General features: G+C 33.2%; 1 protein-coding gene across 4 annotated transcripts in view; it reads left to right on the top strand.

The window, feature by feature from the left end:
* LOC140054031 (tumor protein p53-inducible protein 11-like) overlaps positions 1–18,208 on the top strand; it is a 68,962-nt gene that overhangs the window by 26,338 nt on the left and 24,416 nt on the right. The window contains exon 1 of one of the 4 annotated variants that reach the window (XM_072098833.1): positions 8,685–8,923. The exons of 2 other annotated variants lie outside the window; for them this stretch is intronic. In XM_072098833.1, coding sequence (XP_071954934.1) covers positions 8,865–8,923 — 59 coding nt within the window. In that variant the 5' untranslated portion in view covers positions 8,685–8,864. Of the gene's footprint in view, positions 1–8,684; positions 8,924–14,639; positions 14,733–18,208 lie in introns of those variants that run through there. One more of the 4 variants, XM_072098834.1, reaches the window with a different exon arrangement.

Here is an 18,208-nt window from a genome sequence, read left to right as displayed (position 1 = left end):
GCACAGCAGAAAATAAAACCATGAAAAGGGTGTGAAGAGGGAGAAATAATAATACCTCTTCTTTGGAAGTACACTGTCAGGCCCGTAGCCAGAATGCATCAGAGGGGGGGTTTTCTTGACACCAATTATTTTGCGACCGCAGCGAGCAACTGTAGGCTGGGGGCCAGGGGGTCGCCAAGGGAAGCTTTGGCTCTCAGGGCAATTTTGGTTGTTTTAATCAGCTTACAGAGACATTTTTTACCTTTTTAAAACTTTTATAGCGATTTGATATACCGTACTTAGCTTCCCTATAAATTAATCTAAATCTGAGATTTCAAATCTACAATTACGTTTTTAAAATAAATTAGACTTAATTTGAAATAAGTTGTAATATATTTGTGTGACTTAAATAATAAATGCTAGTATATAATCAATGAGTTATAAAACAACTTTAAAGCAACAATAACAATACATAACACAGGTTTGGCAATCAAAGATTACATCAGCCAACCACACGATGCAAGTATGGAACGCCAAGTACGTCTCATTACACACCTCATTGTACAATGGATTTGTTTGGATTGTTATTCAAGAAATATCCTGCCCTATCAATAATTGTGTTTGCAGTGTTTTTATATTTATTTTACTTATTTTTTATCCAAAAATCATCAAATCAAAATATCTTTAGCATTGACAAGGTTCAAGTGAACATTATTCAGTTGTAAATAGATATACGTTATATACTTCAAGTATAAATTAATGTTATTTGTATAAGTATGTGTTAACTACTGTACTTGTTAATTAGCACGTTCATTGCTAGGGTGGTTAATTCTAGTCCAACTACAATAGGGACGTGTACTTACAGGCGCCGATTTAGGAGGCTCCCTTGGAGTGGAGTTGTGGCCTGGTGGTTATGATGCTTGGCTGCCAATCCAAGGGTCCTGGGTTCAAGTCCTGTCAGATGTCAGGATTTTTTCTAATGACAATTTACAACTCCACTCCCAAAGACTTGTAATAAAGAATTTGTTTATGTAGAGCATTGTGTGTATATGTTTGTCTCGTGAACGGATTGCCACCTTTAAGAAGGATAGTGATTGAATTTGCTTATGGTTATACTTGGCAATTTGCCTAAATATAGAAAAGAAATATAGAAAAAATAGTTTGGTTATCTCCACACCCTACCAAATCTATAATGCTGGATTTCCCCCCCCCCCCCCCCATGCTAGGACATACAGGTATCCTGACCTTTTTATGTTATAATAATAATAATAATAACAACTTTATTTAAAAACGGATGCAACACTTGGATCACCATATTGGTGTTTTTCACAAGGCTGTTACTTACTACAAAACTATTTACACAAGTTATCATTTACAGTACATAATGATTTAAAAAAAACTATACAAAAAAAAATGATTTCATGAAAAACATAGAGTTTCAAGTACATATCTTATCTTTGGTCATTTATTATTTTTTTTAATATATGTATATTAGTAGGGCGGCCAATGTGAGCTTTTTCATCATGGGGGGCATTTTCTGTTAATAGCAGGCAACCATGTGGAATATATCCCTTATGGGATGACAAAAAAGATAGGGGTGGATGCCGCTCTCAAATTTCAGGTCAAAGGTCATTTTCAAGGTTATAAGGTCAAATATGGTAAAATAGAGGTTTAAGCTGTTTTCAACAACATATAAGCTAATTAAAAGAAATGTAACCATTATTGGATCATTATTGACATATTGCTGCAGATGGTGAAGTTCATCAATTTTTCAACTTACAAGTTTAAAGGTCATTTTCAAGGTCATAAGGTCAAATAGAGCACAGACACTGTTAATTATCGGTATTAATAATTGAAATAAATATAATTTTCATGATAGCCTTGGGCTGATGGTTATAGTGTGGTATAAAAAAGATCAGAATTGTACTGGGAAGATTTTAAAATTTTTGAGTCACTCTTGGAAGGTGTTCAAGGAATGGAGAGGATGAGTCCTAGAGTATCAAAATAACCGAAATTGGAGGCCTACTGGAATGTCTTAAATTTCATTTAAAAACGGTCACAGAGGGTTTGTGGGTTGGGAGTAATGGGCGGCATGGGCACATGCCAATATTCGAAGTTTTTCTGGGATGGAAGGAGGTAACGCTCTGTGGTGGGTATTTCTTCAAGCACTGATATATAATATAATGCATACTGGCCATCTGGGTAACGGCAAACGATTGAATCACAACCACATATGCATGCTTTCTGTAACAACTTCATCTGGCTCTTTAGTTTACATACACATGGAACAAGTTCCAAACTGACAACTGGGTTAGGGGCTTCCAAACGACCCGATTCATTAAGGCCACAACCTGATCTCTGCCTGATAGTTGGCTCGTATGTTTAGGTTCTATGATGTCTGTATTCACCATAGGTGAGTTTTTTTAATTTTAAGTGTTTCCCAAAGTAGAAATACAGGTACTTAAATATTTATTGAGTGAAGTGAAATATATATCACTAGTGTTAATGGTATATGGTCACTGAGTCTAGATGGAGGTAGCACCAAAGAGTAGTCTGTAGTCTATACAGTTATCTGCTCAAGAGTACCATATATTTGGCAATATTAAACTTTAGTGTACACTGTACGTGGAAAGTCTTAATCTTAATCAATTCCATTTACAAGGAGTGGATGCGTTACAAATGATTTCCAGTATGACCTCTTCCCATAATCAGCAAATAATGACGTGCTGCAATGGCATGGAAGCTGGTTAGATTATTCTTAATAGGTTTTCAACCACTTTATTGTTCACTATACCAGACATCGTCCATACTTTTGAAGGCTACTGTTACAAAGTGCATATCATTAATTAACATCAACTTTCATGTATAATTGCAAGCTCTTTGTTGTTGACATAAAGAATGTCTAAAAACTGTGTGATATTTGTTCTCCTCCAAACCGATGAGTGTGGCCCAAAACACATACGGAAGTACAGATTAGTACATTGGGACTATCCTTTCAATCGTGTCACTGCTTTTATCCACCCCTTTCCAATGTAATGATCAAATACAACAAAATGATGAAATATCTAGGTAACTTGCATAAATACTTGCATAGTCACCAAATGTTTACAGCCATGTTTACTGCATCCTATAGTGCATGACCATCATGTTTTTACTGTAAGTTTTCTTCTGGAACATCTGTGGGTATTTCGACGCCATCCATCAAGATATGTGAAGTCATATTTGGTTAAAGATATTAAAATTGGGCTATGATCATACTCCAATGGTTCATCAGCAGATTTTCTGTCAGTTTTTATAGGCTATACTTTATTGAAACAGTTGCCTTATAGAAATCCGCAAAGGTTTAGAGCAATGCTTTCTCAGTGGCTCATGTAGTTCTAAGTTCTACTGTTTTTCTTTCTTTCAATAAGTTGTTACTTTAAATATAAGATCTTCCTTATCATCTGTCAGTTCGAAAGAATATTGTGTATTATGTGTGATTTGTGATCAGTCTGACCATGTTATGCAGAACCTATCAATGAATTACAGCGTTTCTTGTTATACCAATGATTCTATTTTGAATTGATCAATCATCCACTCAGTGTTTAGAATATTGGTTCTGATAGTAAATTTGTTTACCCTTTTGACCTAATTTCTATAACGAATCCAATCGGTTTTTAAATGTGTTGGTGGTTTCAGAAATGACGACTTTGGTTGGCAAACTATTAAAATATATAATTACTAATTGTGAAAAAGTGGATCTCCTATCAGTCCTTTGTGAAATTTAGGTTTAAAAAGTCTAAGCTGATATCCTTGTGTATTTCTGCTTAGATTGCATCTTATTTGAAGGAAGTCTTCCTTGGCTACACCCTCGAAATCTTTTGAAAATTTTCAATCAAGTCACCATGAATTCGTCTGTCATACAGGGTTGTTCGGCCAAGCCAACTTTAAACGATCTTCATATGAATAAGAATGGATAGCTGGAATTTGATTTGTCGCATGACGCTGTCCTCTTCAAGTGCGTTTACTTTTTGGGAGAAATGGATTTCATACCTGGACACAGTAGGCCTACGTAACGTAATGTTTGTAAATAACGTTAAAACCGTCTTTATCCATGTGTATAAAGGACTTCTTAATTACTTAAGGAGTTTTATATTTGTTATCACCGTCAGCCATTATAGCATAGATGCGAAGGCCTCAAGAAGAAGTCCCCAATTACCACTCCTTCCAACCTTGATAAAGTCCAATAGTCAGGGTTTTTGAAAACAAAGACTCGATGCCCAGGTTTCTCTTTCGAGATTTCTTGAAACAACAAACTTCAATAAAAACTTGTATCATTGAAATAATGAAAAAAATGTTTAAATAATTACATTATATGGGGTCTCTGACCCAAACAAAAACATCTCGACATTAGGTCATATAGGGTGTCTCTGTTTTCGAAATTTTTCTAAAAACAAATTTCTAAATATTATTACATTATTATAGGTAATATTATTAATTTTTCTAAAAACAAATTTCTAAATATTACTGTATTACATTATTATAGGTAATATTAATATTATAGTAAAAGACCAATCTTTTGGCACATATGGCGTTTCATACATATAACACTTGTTCTATTTTTTCCGACAAAAATCAAAACGATGACTGGTGGACAACATAAAAAAGACAAATTTACAACAGACTGGGAAAAGCCTATTAAAAAACTGTGTGTACTTTACAGAAATATGTGAAAATAACATTTTGAGAAAATGACACTTTTATATTTAATTTCCTATGTTTTTATGTGTAAAATTAAATGTTTATCTCATAATTACTATAATATGAAGCATCAGTTGATCTTCAGATATACCTTTTTTGGATAGATCTGATGATGTAGATGATTTTCCGTGAATAAAAAAAAATCCTATATTTTGACCTTGTTTAACCTCTTGACCACATAAACTGACCTTAAAACCCAAAACTGAAGATGGCATCCACCCCTATCGTTTTTGTCACCCCACAAAGGATACATTCAACATGGTTGCCTGCTATTAACAAAAAATGCCCCCCAAACTTTTTATAGAGGACTTTTGTGTATCTGGCCTCTCTACTATATCAGGAGCTGTAATTGCATTTGACTTTATAGCATTTAAACTATTCCATAGCTTTATACCAGAATACGAGAAACTTTTCTTTTTGTACTCAGTGTTTGCCTTATGTAAACTTAGAATATCTTTTGATCTAGTATTATATGTTTGTTGACTGTTACATAGTACTTTTTTGCAGATCAGTGAGGCATACATCACTGACATTTGCTTACACCGCAAAATTCTTATTTGCCCTTTTGTTGCCAAATTCCACTTTTATCCATATTATATTAATATGTTATTGACAGCTATTCGTACTGGCGTTCATGTGTGTAAAGCCTATGAAAACAAGATGCTAAAAAATGTGGCGAAAAAAAAAGCCGTTGCCTTGAAAATTACAAGGGGGCATTAATGATTATATTCCAGATTTCTGCAGGTAGAATATGTACTTGTGCGTGGAAACATACAAGTCATAATGCATTAAGACAAGAATTTGACTGGTTATCATTGGAAAAACGTAGACAATTTCTTAACCTAATACTGCTTTTTAAAATGATTCATAAGTTAACACCAGTGTATCTTTACTCCTTATTTAATTTCTCTGACAATATTGAAGTTTATAACTTGCGTAACATCCGAAATATAATAATTCCATTTTGTAAGACCACATCATATCGTTTATCTTTTGTCCCATCTATTATAACACATTGGAATGAGTTAAATAATGAAATAAAAAATTCCTCATTTCTTGTTGAGTTTAAGGGCCTGTTTCTGCTGCATAGAAAATAACCGGTTAAAATCGGTGTGAATAAATTAAAATCGGTGTGAATAAATTAACTCCATTTTCTTGGCAGCAGAAACAGGACAAATTTGGGGTAACTGGTTAAAAGGCAGCGCAAAATAACCGGTTAAAAACACCAATTTAAATCGGTGTTAGAACGCCGTTTAACCGGTTATCGCTGAGAAATTCTTAGCTGCAACACGAAATAACGGTTATTTGATTGACAGTTGTGACCCCGGGTCAGATACTACCGTCGCATACGATGTGTGTTTTCCTCGTGGTTTTGACAGTCGAACGAAGAAGTGAACATGTATGTGGATGAATGAAATCACAAGATATGTTATTCAGTTGTGGGGGGAGAGAAAGTACGGGGAAGGATGGAAGGCAATAGAAAAGAATCACAGATAATAAATAAGAGCATTTTTGCGAAAGTAAAATAGAAATTTGGGGTGGAGTTCCGGGGACTACCCAAGCTAAGCAATTTGAGGCGTTATTAGGTACACGCTCGCGAAGGGAATAAACACCAAAACGGAAAAAAAAGGGACTCGGAATGTTGCAAATACCTACCAAACGAGAGTAGATAATGGTTAATTAATTATGAAAACCCAAATTTTATAGCAAAAATTATCCGAATTTATGTTATAAACGATGAATTTAGCAACAAAAACTTAATCCAAACGAGCGTATTTATGGCACGGCCTTAGTGCCTTTCATAGGAGAACAATGAACAATCTTACTTTGATCGTTTTACATATAATTTGTTTAGAAAAACATCACATCGACCGAAAACAAAGGTTATCAGAGCCTTTGATAATATATTAAATATGATTTTATTAAGCATAGAAATGTGTTATTATTTATGTTAGTACATAAATATACGAAACAATGTTTAATACTCATTATTCTATTAAAGGCACTATGTGCGTGCGATAGGCCTATTCTATGACTTGGATACTCTCGTTTGATTTAAGTTTTTGTGGCTAAACTCGTCGTTTTTAACATAAATTCGGACGATTTTTGCTATAAAAGTTGGGGTTTCATAATTAATTAACAATATATCTACTCTCGTTTGGTAGGTATTGCAACATTCTGAGTCTCGTTTTTGTTTCCGTTTGGTTTTTTGTAGGACCGGGCTCGCGAAAGACAACAGTCGTTCACGTGGGAAGGGCCTTTGTTGAGGAATTAGGCTAGATAAAAATTATCCTAGGCGATCGGGCGCTGCACGACCCTCCCCGTGTTATTGAAGGCGCCATGAGAATTAATTTTATTAACGATGGTAAGTAGGCTTTACAAAAAACAAAACTTGTAGACAACATTTTATTATGTTAACATGTTTAAGATGGCGATATCACACACGTGTGTACTGACGTCGATGTAAACAAACAGCCAACTTACTACTTCCGTCTGAGTGTATTGCATTTTGGGTAATGATGACGTTTTGCTCGACGACCACCCATAGATTTAACCGGTTATTTCGGAGCACAAATTGAGCAGAAACGCGGTCTTGTTATTGTTATCTATTTTTAATCTATTTTAAAATAACCGGTTAAATTGCGTTATGCAGCAGAAACAGACCCTAAAAAATTGCTACTGAAATCCAATATGTTTGAAACAAAAAAACGTTCTTATTATGATACAGGTGATAAGAAGATTAACCAAATTCACACTAGAATCCGACTTGGTTTCAGCTGTCTCAATTCGCATTTATTCTTACATGGACTTCGGGACAATCCAAATTGTACTTGTGGCTTTATTGTTGAGAATCCGCTTCATTTCTTATGTTACTGCCCTAATTATAATACACAAAGAGATATTCTACTTGTAAGCGCTAACTCAATTATTGAGGATATCTTAGCCAAGAATTTTTCTTTAACATTTAATTTTACATTTTTAAGTGAAATTTTTATTTTTGGTTCCGATCTTCTTTCGAATTGTGAAAATGCTTTATTATTGTATTATGTACAACAATTTCTTGTTAATTCTGGAAGATTTAATTGATGTTTCTGTTAGTTGTTTTAAAATGTTGTATTTTTTAATCTGAGGCGCCTTGAAGCTAAGGTGGTTCCATCTTGTAAGGCGCCTCTGTGTAATATACTGAATAAAAAAAAAAAATGATTATATTTTTTTTGGCCTAACATTTGTGTTAAAAAATATATTTATATATTTTATTGTTAACCGTTTTTGATGTTGTATTGTTTTATGTTTCAAACCTGTTAGTGGCGGTATTTATCGCTGTTGGTTTTAATTGAATAAAATAAAATAAAAATAAAATAAAATAAAAATAAAAATAAAATAAAATAAAAACATTTTGTATTCCATACTCCTAGTAGATTTATCCCTATTAATTCTATTACTTTTAATTCTGAGTGTCGAATAATTCCCATTAGCAAATTGTCACTTTAGAAAATATATCTACGAGTTAGCTTTATCGAGTATGACAATCAGATGATTATCACCATCGCTTCAAAAGTATAAAAAATTAATTGCGAATTGCTTACGAGATAACAATCGCGCATTTGTCACGTTGGGAGTGCAATTTAAACAATGAAAAAACTACGTCCTATTAATGATTTGACATTCGATAGATGTAAATTCAATATATAAAGGGTCATAGTTCATCGTATAATATGCACATGTAGTTAGTACAACATTTATGAGAGAAGTATAATCTTTAATCTAGCATTTAGATTGATTGCCAGAGCTTCACGATTTCAGTTATCATTAGTGTGTAAATGTACGAACATGTTTCAAATAGGCTTGTTATCTATTTATATTCTTTGTATAAAGGAATGACAATTACCAGAAAAAGCTTTTAAAGTTTTTCTAGGCCTGTCACTGTGATTTTGTTTAATCAACGTTAGCAAGGTTTGACTGTCTATAATTGAAAAAAGCTCAGAAAACTCGGTTGGATTTCTATTTTCGTTATATTTATATGTCAAGATTTGAGTGGTTTTAACTAAGCTTTTAATCGATGCAGTGCTGGCCTAGGTGATAAATACTGTGAACGCTGATTTAATTTTCCAATACATCCATTTAACGAATTCAGTTGAAAGACTATGTCGGAAACAAGTTCCTCAGAACAGGCAACATTAAAAAGGCAGGCTAGCTTTCAAAGGTGAGAATATCATCTATATTTTTGTCATGCTTATCATTTATTTTTGTTTGCCTCTCTCCACCCAGGTGTAAATGGGTACCTGGCTGGGTTAAGCACAAATGCGCTGATTACTAGCTGCAACATTATGGGTGCTGTCCATACATTTATGATCCGATGACAAGGGTGAAGGTCAATATACATAGACGAACGGTTACGGTGGTGCAGAAAACCGCATAGCTTGTCTCATGTAGAATCTGTATAGAAAATAGATATGTAACCATGTTTTTCTGTTGTGTATTAAAGAGAGGAATGAAAGTTTTTGAAAGCATAAATTGATAGTAATTCCATAGCTATTATTAATACCTTTACGTAAATGTTATCAATTACTAAAGTAATTCATGAAACGTAAAATCCACATGCGGATTGAAATCGCACATACTGTACCATTTTTAGAAAGGTCTTGTACCTATACTTTTTGTTTTCTACATTTTTAGAGAGGTCTTGTTTCTTAATTATATTTTTGTTCTATTCATCATTAACCTTTTTTGTATACCTTTTCCAAAGGTTTTAAGTATATTATCAGAACATTATATATTTGAGGAAATCTTGCTCTATTTTCTTCATATTTTGACATTCTTTCATAGCCATATTTTTATCGGCAGATGTGTTATACAGTATATCAGATTATTCAAAAGTAGAGGGGAAGCCCAATTGTTTTTATTCTTCATAATTTTAATGTTGTTTTTTTTGTGAGTCTACATATATGACCTTCATTGCATAATCACAGACCATTCAATGTTTAGAAAAGAATTTCATTTAACATAGATTTTCACTGTCAATTGCAAATTGTACAATACTTGTATATGTCTCTTTTTTTAATGGTAAAAAAAACTTTGGATCATTATGACCTCAATGGAGCCTTTGTATAAGAATGGTAACTGTATTCTATATAGTGTGAAAGGGACTTAAGATTTTTCTGTAGGAGGTCCCCATTTTATAGTTTTCTTACTCTTTTCCCTTTTTAATTTTTGTCTATCTACAGTTTGTACAGTACATTGTAACACACTTTTTTGTGACATGCATCTTTTTGCGCTGATTACTAGCTGCATTATAGGAGTATGTTTCCATACATGTTTGATCCAAAAACGGGGGTAATAATGTTAGCGCTTAGAGGTTTCACAAAATTAGATGCTATATAAATCAAGGATTATGATTATTTAACACCCATTGGCTGGGCAAATATAGCACCCTTTCAGGGGTAGATCCAAATATAAAAAAGTCATTATTTTATTTTTAAAAGATATGGCTGTTAAATTTTCGGGTGACTAAAGCCTGTTTAGCCCACGCCCAGCCCCAACCGTGCCTGCCTTTGGATCTGACCTCAAGAAAGGGTTGTTTAGAGTGGAGAGTCCATTACTATTATGTGGAGAGTGTACTCTATATAGTGTGAAAGGGATTTGTAGATACAGTACTGTAGGTTTATAGGTCACATTCTAGGTTGTCTTTTCTTCCTATTTTATTTCATGATAGATTACAGCTACTGTAGTAGGACAGTCTAATCAGACTTACATAATGAATTCGCCATTCACGTCATATTGCATCCTTTATTTTTTTAATTAATTGGTTCAGTTATGTTAAATGTACTGTACATTGTACTGTATGCAAATAGTGTTGCGTACATTATTGCCTATTCAAATTAAGTAATTAATATTAATAATAAAATTAATTTCTAGTTATCAATTAATCATATTAATCTATAGAACACAAATATCCTACTGTATCTTTATAGTGGGTACTGCATTAACAGAAGAAATAAGAAGTATTATAGTATTATCAATGTATGAACAAGTTCAGTTTGTATTTTATATTTAATAAATTTTGAGTTTCATTTAAAAAAAAAAGTTTTATTATCAAAAACACAGAACGCGTCAATTCAAAATGTATACTAGTGTCTGATAGCACTAAACTGACTCTTGTTTTCGTTGAAATGTAATTCATCTTTAATAAGGTTACCGTAAAGACGATCTGTTGAGTGGCTTCGATTGCTGTTATACGTGTCAATTGGTTCTGTGCAGTCATGTCCACAGTTTGTAGGAAAATAAAACCTGAAATTCATTATAATAAAAGTAATTAATGAAGAAGACAAGCTTATAAGATAATGTGGCTACATGAAAATAACGATTTTCATTTCATTTAAATTGTTGATAACTGTAAATGTCAAAATTATTCTACTGCAGTTACTGAAACTACATTTTGTTTATACTCTTATTTAGCAAAGCAAAACATTGTTTGATTTTGGAACAAAACATTCAAATTAAAACCAATCGTTGGAAACGCTCTACCATCCCTAACATTATTGATAGAATGAATGAAGCTTCTAAAACTAAAACCTTGTAGGTTTATAACATTAATAATAATTAACGAATTAGTAATTACCGGTACTGCATGCTTTGGTTTATCTGGGTCTTTTGGCATTTTAAAGAATTTTTTAAAGTATTTTAACGGCTTTTTAATGATCTGATTTACTGTGTACTTGTATCTATATTATAAGTGAGAGAGTTTGTCTGTCTGTCTGTTTGTTTGTTCGTTATACAAAATTTTGTTACTGCACATAATCTTACATATGGGGTATCAAAATGACCGCAATTGTACCGGGAATGTTCTAAGCTATATTTCAACATCATCCGCCACCTAGGATCCAAGTTAGGGACCAAAATGTGGTAAAAACCCCCACTTTCGATGTTTGTTCGTTATAAAAAATTTCTGTTTCTGCATGTAACCATACGTATGGGGTATCAAAATGATAGCAATTGTACCCGGAAGGTTTTAAACCACATTTAAAAAAATTCCCCCGACTCCTGGGGTTTTTGTGGGAGGGGTGGGGCGGGGGGGGGGGGGGGGTGGTGTGGTGGTTTGTGATGTCATTTTTTGGGGTTGTAGGCTATCGAATTGTAAAATTATACTACAAAAGTTTTACAGTATTTTAATTATCCTCAGCAAGGCGTTTGGGGAAATATAGATATAGATATAGATATTTTATTCATTAACCAATATGACACCTATTCAATTACACATTTAGCAAAGTACTTTTACCATTATCCAGCTATGTATCGGTCTCTTGGATTGTCTCATTACAGACCCAGTGGGGTTGGGAGATAGGGTTTGGGAGTTTGGGTTCAGGGGATAGTGGGGATTTTGATTGCTTACACCAGAATTGTGGTTGGAAAATGTTAAAGTATTTAATCATCCCTGGGAAGCGGATGGGAGTTTGGGGTGGGGATGTAGGCCTAACACAATGACCGAAACTGTATTTGGAATGTTTTAAACTACATTTGAAAACTGCCACTGAGGGATTATGGGTTGGGAGTGATAATAACATAATTTGTTCTGGAACCGGCTTCAACACATCACCCAGTGTATCTGGGGTGTGTTTGTAGGGGGAGGAGGAGCGAAAATACTAGCGTAATGAAGTAGCCTATATGATTGGATTGTACTAGGAAAAGTTACTAAATTTGAACTGTCCAGGGGAGGAGTTAAGGTTTGTTGATGGTGGCTGGGGTGCTGAAAGGAGAAAGAAGGCCGGGGGACCGCAGTATCTAAATTACATATTTTAATTATCAGCCAATATGACACCTATTTATTTACACAATTTACAACGTACTTCAACCATTATTAGACCCATCGTAGCTATGCATACTCCTTTCAATTCGAAGCTTAGGTTGAATTGAATTTGTCCATCACTGGGAAGAATTTGTTTTTAAGAAAGAGTATGGGGTGTTATTGAAGAGGGGTGGAGGTTGGTGAGTATAGACAGATACTGCTGTCGGTTGTTATGTACTGAGAAGGCTGTAAACTAATTTTGAAACCCGCCCTGGGGCGGGTATAATTGCTAGTATATTATATTGTTGTTAGTCTTTTAGATTTTTACTTTGTACGTTTTTTGCAGAATTTTTCAGCCGTTGAGCTGCCTTCTGTTTGTACTATTTATGTGTTTTTTTATGAATAAATACCTACGGTATATATATTCCATAACTACAAGTACGTCGCCTTATAAAACCATTATGGTGGTGGTCACTATCAAAGTAGAGGAAAATCTTCCCCTATACCCACAGGGGAGTGTCCCACCGGAGATGCTGACCGGTCGTAGGCGACCAATATTTTTACTTTGTTATGTACATAATTGCTGTATGTTGTATGTATGTACATGCATTTAAATAATAGTCACCAAACTGAGAAGTACTCGCTTCCTTTTGGTGTACTTTTGGATGTCAAATTGTAAAAAATATATTATTTTATGTAATATTTTTTAATTCATAATTTATGCTTTGCTCACTAAAAAGATAATAAAGGGTATTATAAACAATATTTAATGAATAAAGAAAAATTATCAAAATGAAATGATGAACGAGTCTCTGAAATTTGATAGACATTGGCAGCGCAGTTTGTGTCAAAACAGCTTCTATGTAATCCATCCATCTTTGATCCAATGTCATAAGTCTTTATGAGGCTTTGGTTGGCGCATGTGAAATACTGCCCTCAAACATTAAAAATTAGTTAGCATTTTTTGCAAACGTCCTTTGATTGTTGAGCTTGTCCATTAATTTTTTGTGACACTGACACGTCCTTTAATTTGACAAATTGTCCGTTGTTTTTTGTTAATTCTTTGTATTTTTATTTATTACTATTATACAGTAAGAATATGTTCTTTGTTTTCTATATTTTTATTATCCTTTTTTATAGTTTGTTCGTTGTTTTTTTACTTTGTTCTTTGTTTTAAATGTTTACTATTATGGCCCTAATAGCCACCCATACATAGTACTACAGGTAGTAATCTTGTTCCCTTAAATGGTCCATGAAGCGACGCCATGATTATTTTCGGCGATGTTTTGGTCCCTATATTTCGAAAACTACAAGTCAGATTTTCATAATTCTTTCTTTATTTTAATATTGAGCAATATTGACTTCTAATGTTCCATCGTTATGTAGTAGGCCTTTATACTAGTATGTGGGCCAGGTCATTAGGGAGTTAATGCTCCTACCCTGGAATATGTAATGTACATATATTCAGTTTACATATGCTGTAGTTTTGTTTATGATTATATTTTTGTTCTGTACAGTGTAGTCCAGACTATTTTTATATAAATCATGTTTACTACTGATTGTTAAACAAAAATAATTGATATAATAAATCATTATATCTGATGAAGAAAGAACGGCGTTTTTTGTAAGAAATATTTCTTGTTTAAAGTGATTTTATATTGATTGCAATCATTTTGTTAAACATCCAAAACACATGAGACTTATCAATACAGCAGCTATTAATATTATTATTAACATTATTTTAAGTATTATCTTTGGTTTCTTATATATTGCAAGTGATTTTTGTATTCCTATGTAAGATGATCACAACGTCAATAGAATAAATTTCCTGATATAAACACAAAGCAAACACCATTCCATTAATAAGGTAAAAACGTTGTGTATACTATTCGTAAAGTGATACAGAATATTCTATTATTTACTGAACTTGTGTCAGTTAAACAAAGCCAAAACTAATCAACATTTAATAATTAATCTTTCATAAATTTAAATATAACTGTAAAATATTTATATTATTAATAAAGCATGTCTTTTAGATGCTTGGCAAATTTATTTTATGTCAATTTTGTTTATTAAATTAGAATTGAATATGTCACCCCTATTTTAAAATGGACTAGCCAAAAGTTTCCCAACAGCATCTTTTAACAAATTTTAGGCAGGGTCAATTGCACAGGCTGAAGCCAAACTTAAAACAGGGTACAGTATTGTTTAAGCACAGTGAGTTAAGAAGGTAAGGCAGTTTCACCCTGTGGAGTAACTATTTACTAATTTATGATAATAGATAACTGTATATCTATGTGTACATTTAACCTAGTATATATTATTTTAGGAATATTTGTGATAAATTAGAAAAGTTTCTTCCATTTTATGTCTTTAATTATTAAATGACCTTTTGTCAAAATTGGTATAAAAAAAACTCTTTAAAATAACTGGACCGTTTCGGTATTCTGGACTTACAATACAGTACTGTAGATGTATTCTAAAGATTAATTATTTTGGACCGTGTCATTGAATAGTTCTATTAAAAAATATTGTTGTTTGTTTCCATGACATGATTAGATTTTTATTAAGCTTGGCAAAATGAGAATGCATTATTTTCAATAACGAGGTTTTAATCTTAGTACAGTCTGTCTTAATAACCGAGATTGGCGAGAAAAGAACGGCACTATATAGCATTGTAGATTAATCCAATCTGATCCCGCTTAAACCAATCTGATCCTGCTTAATCCAAGCTGATCCAGCTAAATCTGTGTCGGATCTTGTTTCCATTAATGCTTGCGTAATTGATGAAAATGAAAAATATAAAATTATATTTGTTGTGGATTTTATGAAAGTTCTATGCAGATCACAAACAATTTAAATGATTCCATTGTACAGTGTTCATAAATGGATGTCCAGTATTAACACCCAAAGTAATGATGTTAAATTCCTTAAAATTCCAAAGTTATTCATAACAGTATTTACGGATATATCAACAATACAAATGATTGCACAAATTATTAAAGAGTAGGAAGAAGTATAATTGCAGAACCGCCCAGATGGAGAAAAACATGGACCTCTCAGTGACGAGGCTTTAAATTATAGTTGCAAAATAAAAATAAAATTTTGGTTTTCATTTAATTTCGCTTTTTTTAGGTAAAGAATGCTATCTATTTGATGAATCTAGCAATATTCTGTTAGCTTCTGAAATAAATTTAATAATGTAATCGTGTATGTTGATGATAAATTATCCCCAGGAAATCCGGTCATCACATATGAAATAAATGTTCAAAATGTGAAGAATTTTTTAACAGGCTATTTCCTAAAGATGCAATTATTTCTTTCTTGACATTCATTCTTAATTGTACAACTAGACTAATATTTCCTGCATGTGATAGGTGTAACAATGGGTATGATTCGACACTAATAGTTGAAATACAATAAAAAGATGTATTGTCCACCTGAAAAATAATTTTTCTTGTTGAATATGCCATTTTAATGTCAAGTAATAGTTATTCACTATGACCTATTGAATCGAAAAAAAATATATATTTAGCTGAAAAAACTGTAATTTACAGTAAAAAATACTAAAATTGCCTGCCAGCCAATTGGTTGAAAATAACCGTTTAATGTCATTTTATAAGCAAAAACATTATTTCTTTCATGTTTTCCTACGGAAGTGATTAACATGGTTAAAACTACAAAATAGACCATTTAATTGATTTTATAAATCTTAATTTTTTTGGGGAACAATACATACCTTGTATTTAAGCCTAAAGCAATGGGCATAATATGCTACGTGTAGTTATAAAAACAATATACCTTCAACGAGTCTTGAGAAAACAAAGTTGTGGTATTAAGTGTTAAATTTCTTAATACTTAACTTGAAACCTACAACTAATAGGCCTGCAGTAGTACGAACTGGATTCAAATTACCCTACATGCTTCTAGAGAGAAGATCATTTAGTCCATTTTCTTAACAACATTGACCCCATTTACACTTCAGCTTTTAGCGAGCCCGAGGCCGGCTCGGAGCCAAAAGTGCACAAGTGTAAACACTCTGGGAACAACCGAGCCGGCCTCGAGCCGGCTCAATTTTGAGCCTAGTCTAGAGTAGGCTTCGGGCCGGCAATTGCGGGCTTCGGGCCGGCACTTCGTATAGTGTAAACACTCGCGGTCATAAAATGAACGTTCTGGGTCAACTAGGCCTATAGCTTTAAGTTTACGAAACTTATTGCTGATGAATCGGAAATTCTTCATTGAAATTAAATTGGTGAAGATGTATACGCCTTTTTCACGAAACGAAGACATCTTCGATCTATGACAAACAATGCCGTGCAACGAAGCGTAACCAACAGAAATAACATAGTGTTTTCAGGGGATTTCAGGACACCATGCGGCGCCTATGCTTATAAACTATGGTGTTTTTTTTCGATGGACTTAAGAAGTGAAAAAAAAATTATAATTTTTTTTAATCACAAACTTCTATAGGCTAATCTTTAAAGAACATTTTACAGTAAAAATTTTGTCCATACGACTGTCCGTTGAGGATTTACGAATTTTTAAGTAACTTGTCCTCCGAAAATAGGCTGAAAACGCTATGTTATTTCTGTTGGTTACGCTTCGTTGAACGGCATTGTTTGTGTTGTCATCGATCGAAGATGTCTTCCGTTTCGTGAAAAAGGCGTATGATCTACTACTATTCTTTAGAAAACGAGACGCAAACATTAGTAGTAAAAGCAATAATACAATTGTTTTGATCAATATTAAATACCGTTATTTGATTCTTTTTTGATAAAGTTGATAGGCCTAGGCCTAGTGTAGATCGACAACGCTTATAATATTAACTTTTTAAGACGTGAATGTAGCGAAATCGTATCATCGAGCACTCTTCCGCGAGAGCAAGTGTAAACGCAAAAGTAAGGGCCCGAGGCCGGCTTTTTGGGTAAGTGTAAACACATTGCGGGCTAAAAAGAAAGCCGGCGTCGGGCCGACTTCGGGCCGGCTAAGAAATTGTCGAAGTGTAAATGGGGTCATTGACGCATTTCTGTGGTTAGACCATGCAATAAAACTAAAATCTAAAACCATTAAAATGAATACAGATCAGCTGATCATCATAACCATATCAATATCATCATGATCAATTATCACCATCATTTTCATTCATTATCATTATCATCATTATCATCATCATCATCATCATTATCATCATAATCATAATAAATCATTGTCAATTATCAATCAACATCATCAATTATCAACGTCATATCATGATAATCATCAATTATCAAATTAACTTGTTGAATATGCCATTCCAAAATGCAGTTTCTATCCAGTTCTCTGTTTTTGCTGCCAAGAAAAAGAAGGTATAGGCCTATGCTATTTAAATACGTTATTAAATTGTACCAGAAACAGGCCCTGTATAGCAGCTCTTTTCAAACCATGGAGAAAAAAATTCGCCCATGCTCAAACCTAGTATAAACCTTATATCTCCAAAATGGTGACCTAAATTTGACCTTCATTCTTCCAATACTAATTTTCTCTTCTCAATAATTTCCTTTTTTTATATCATAGTATGATATCAGTAAAACCTATTGTTTGTAGACACATTTATGGCATTTGAAACTCCATAGCGTTATTTTTCATCTTCTTCGGTATTATTTATTTTCCTATCAATTGATGAATGCATTCTCTGATGAATACCGAGTTTAAATTTAAAAATTCATA

This window comes from Antedon mediterranea, chromosome 7 (genome assembly GCF_964355755.1).
Source record: "Antedon mediterranea chromosome 7, ecAntMedi1.1, whole genome shotgun sequence".
NCBI lineage: Eukaryota > Metazoa > Echinodermata > Crinoidea > Comatulida > Antedonidae > Antedon > Antedon mediterranea.
The sequence above is the reverse complement of the archived record's forward strand: the minus strand, read 5'-3'. Positions and strand labels throughout refer to the sequence as shown.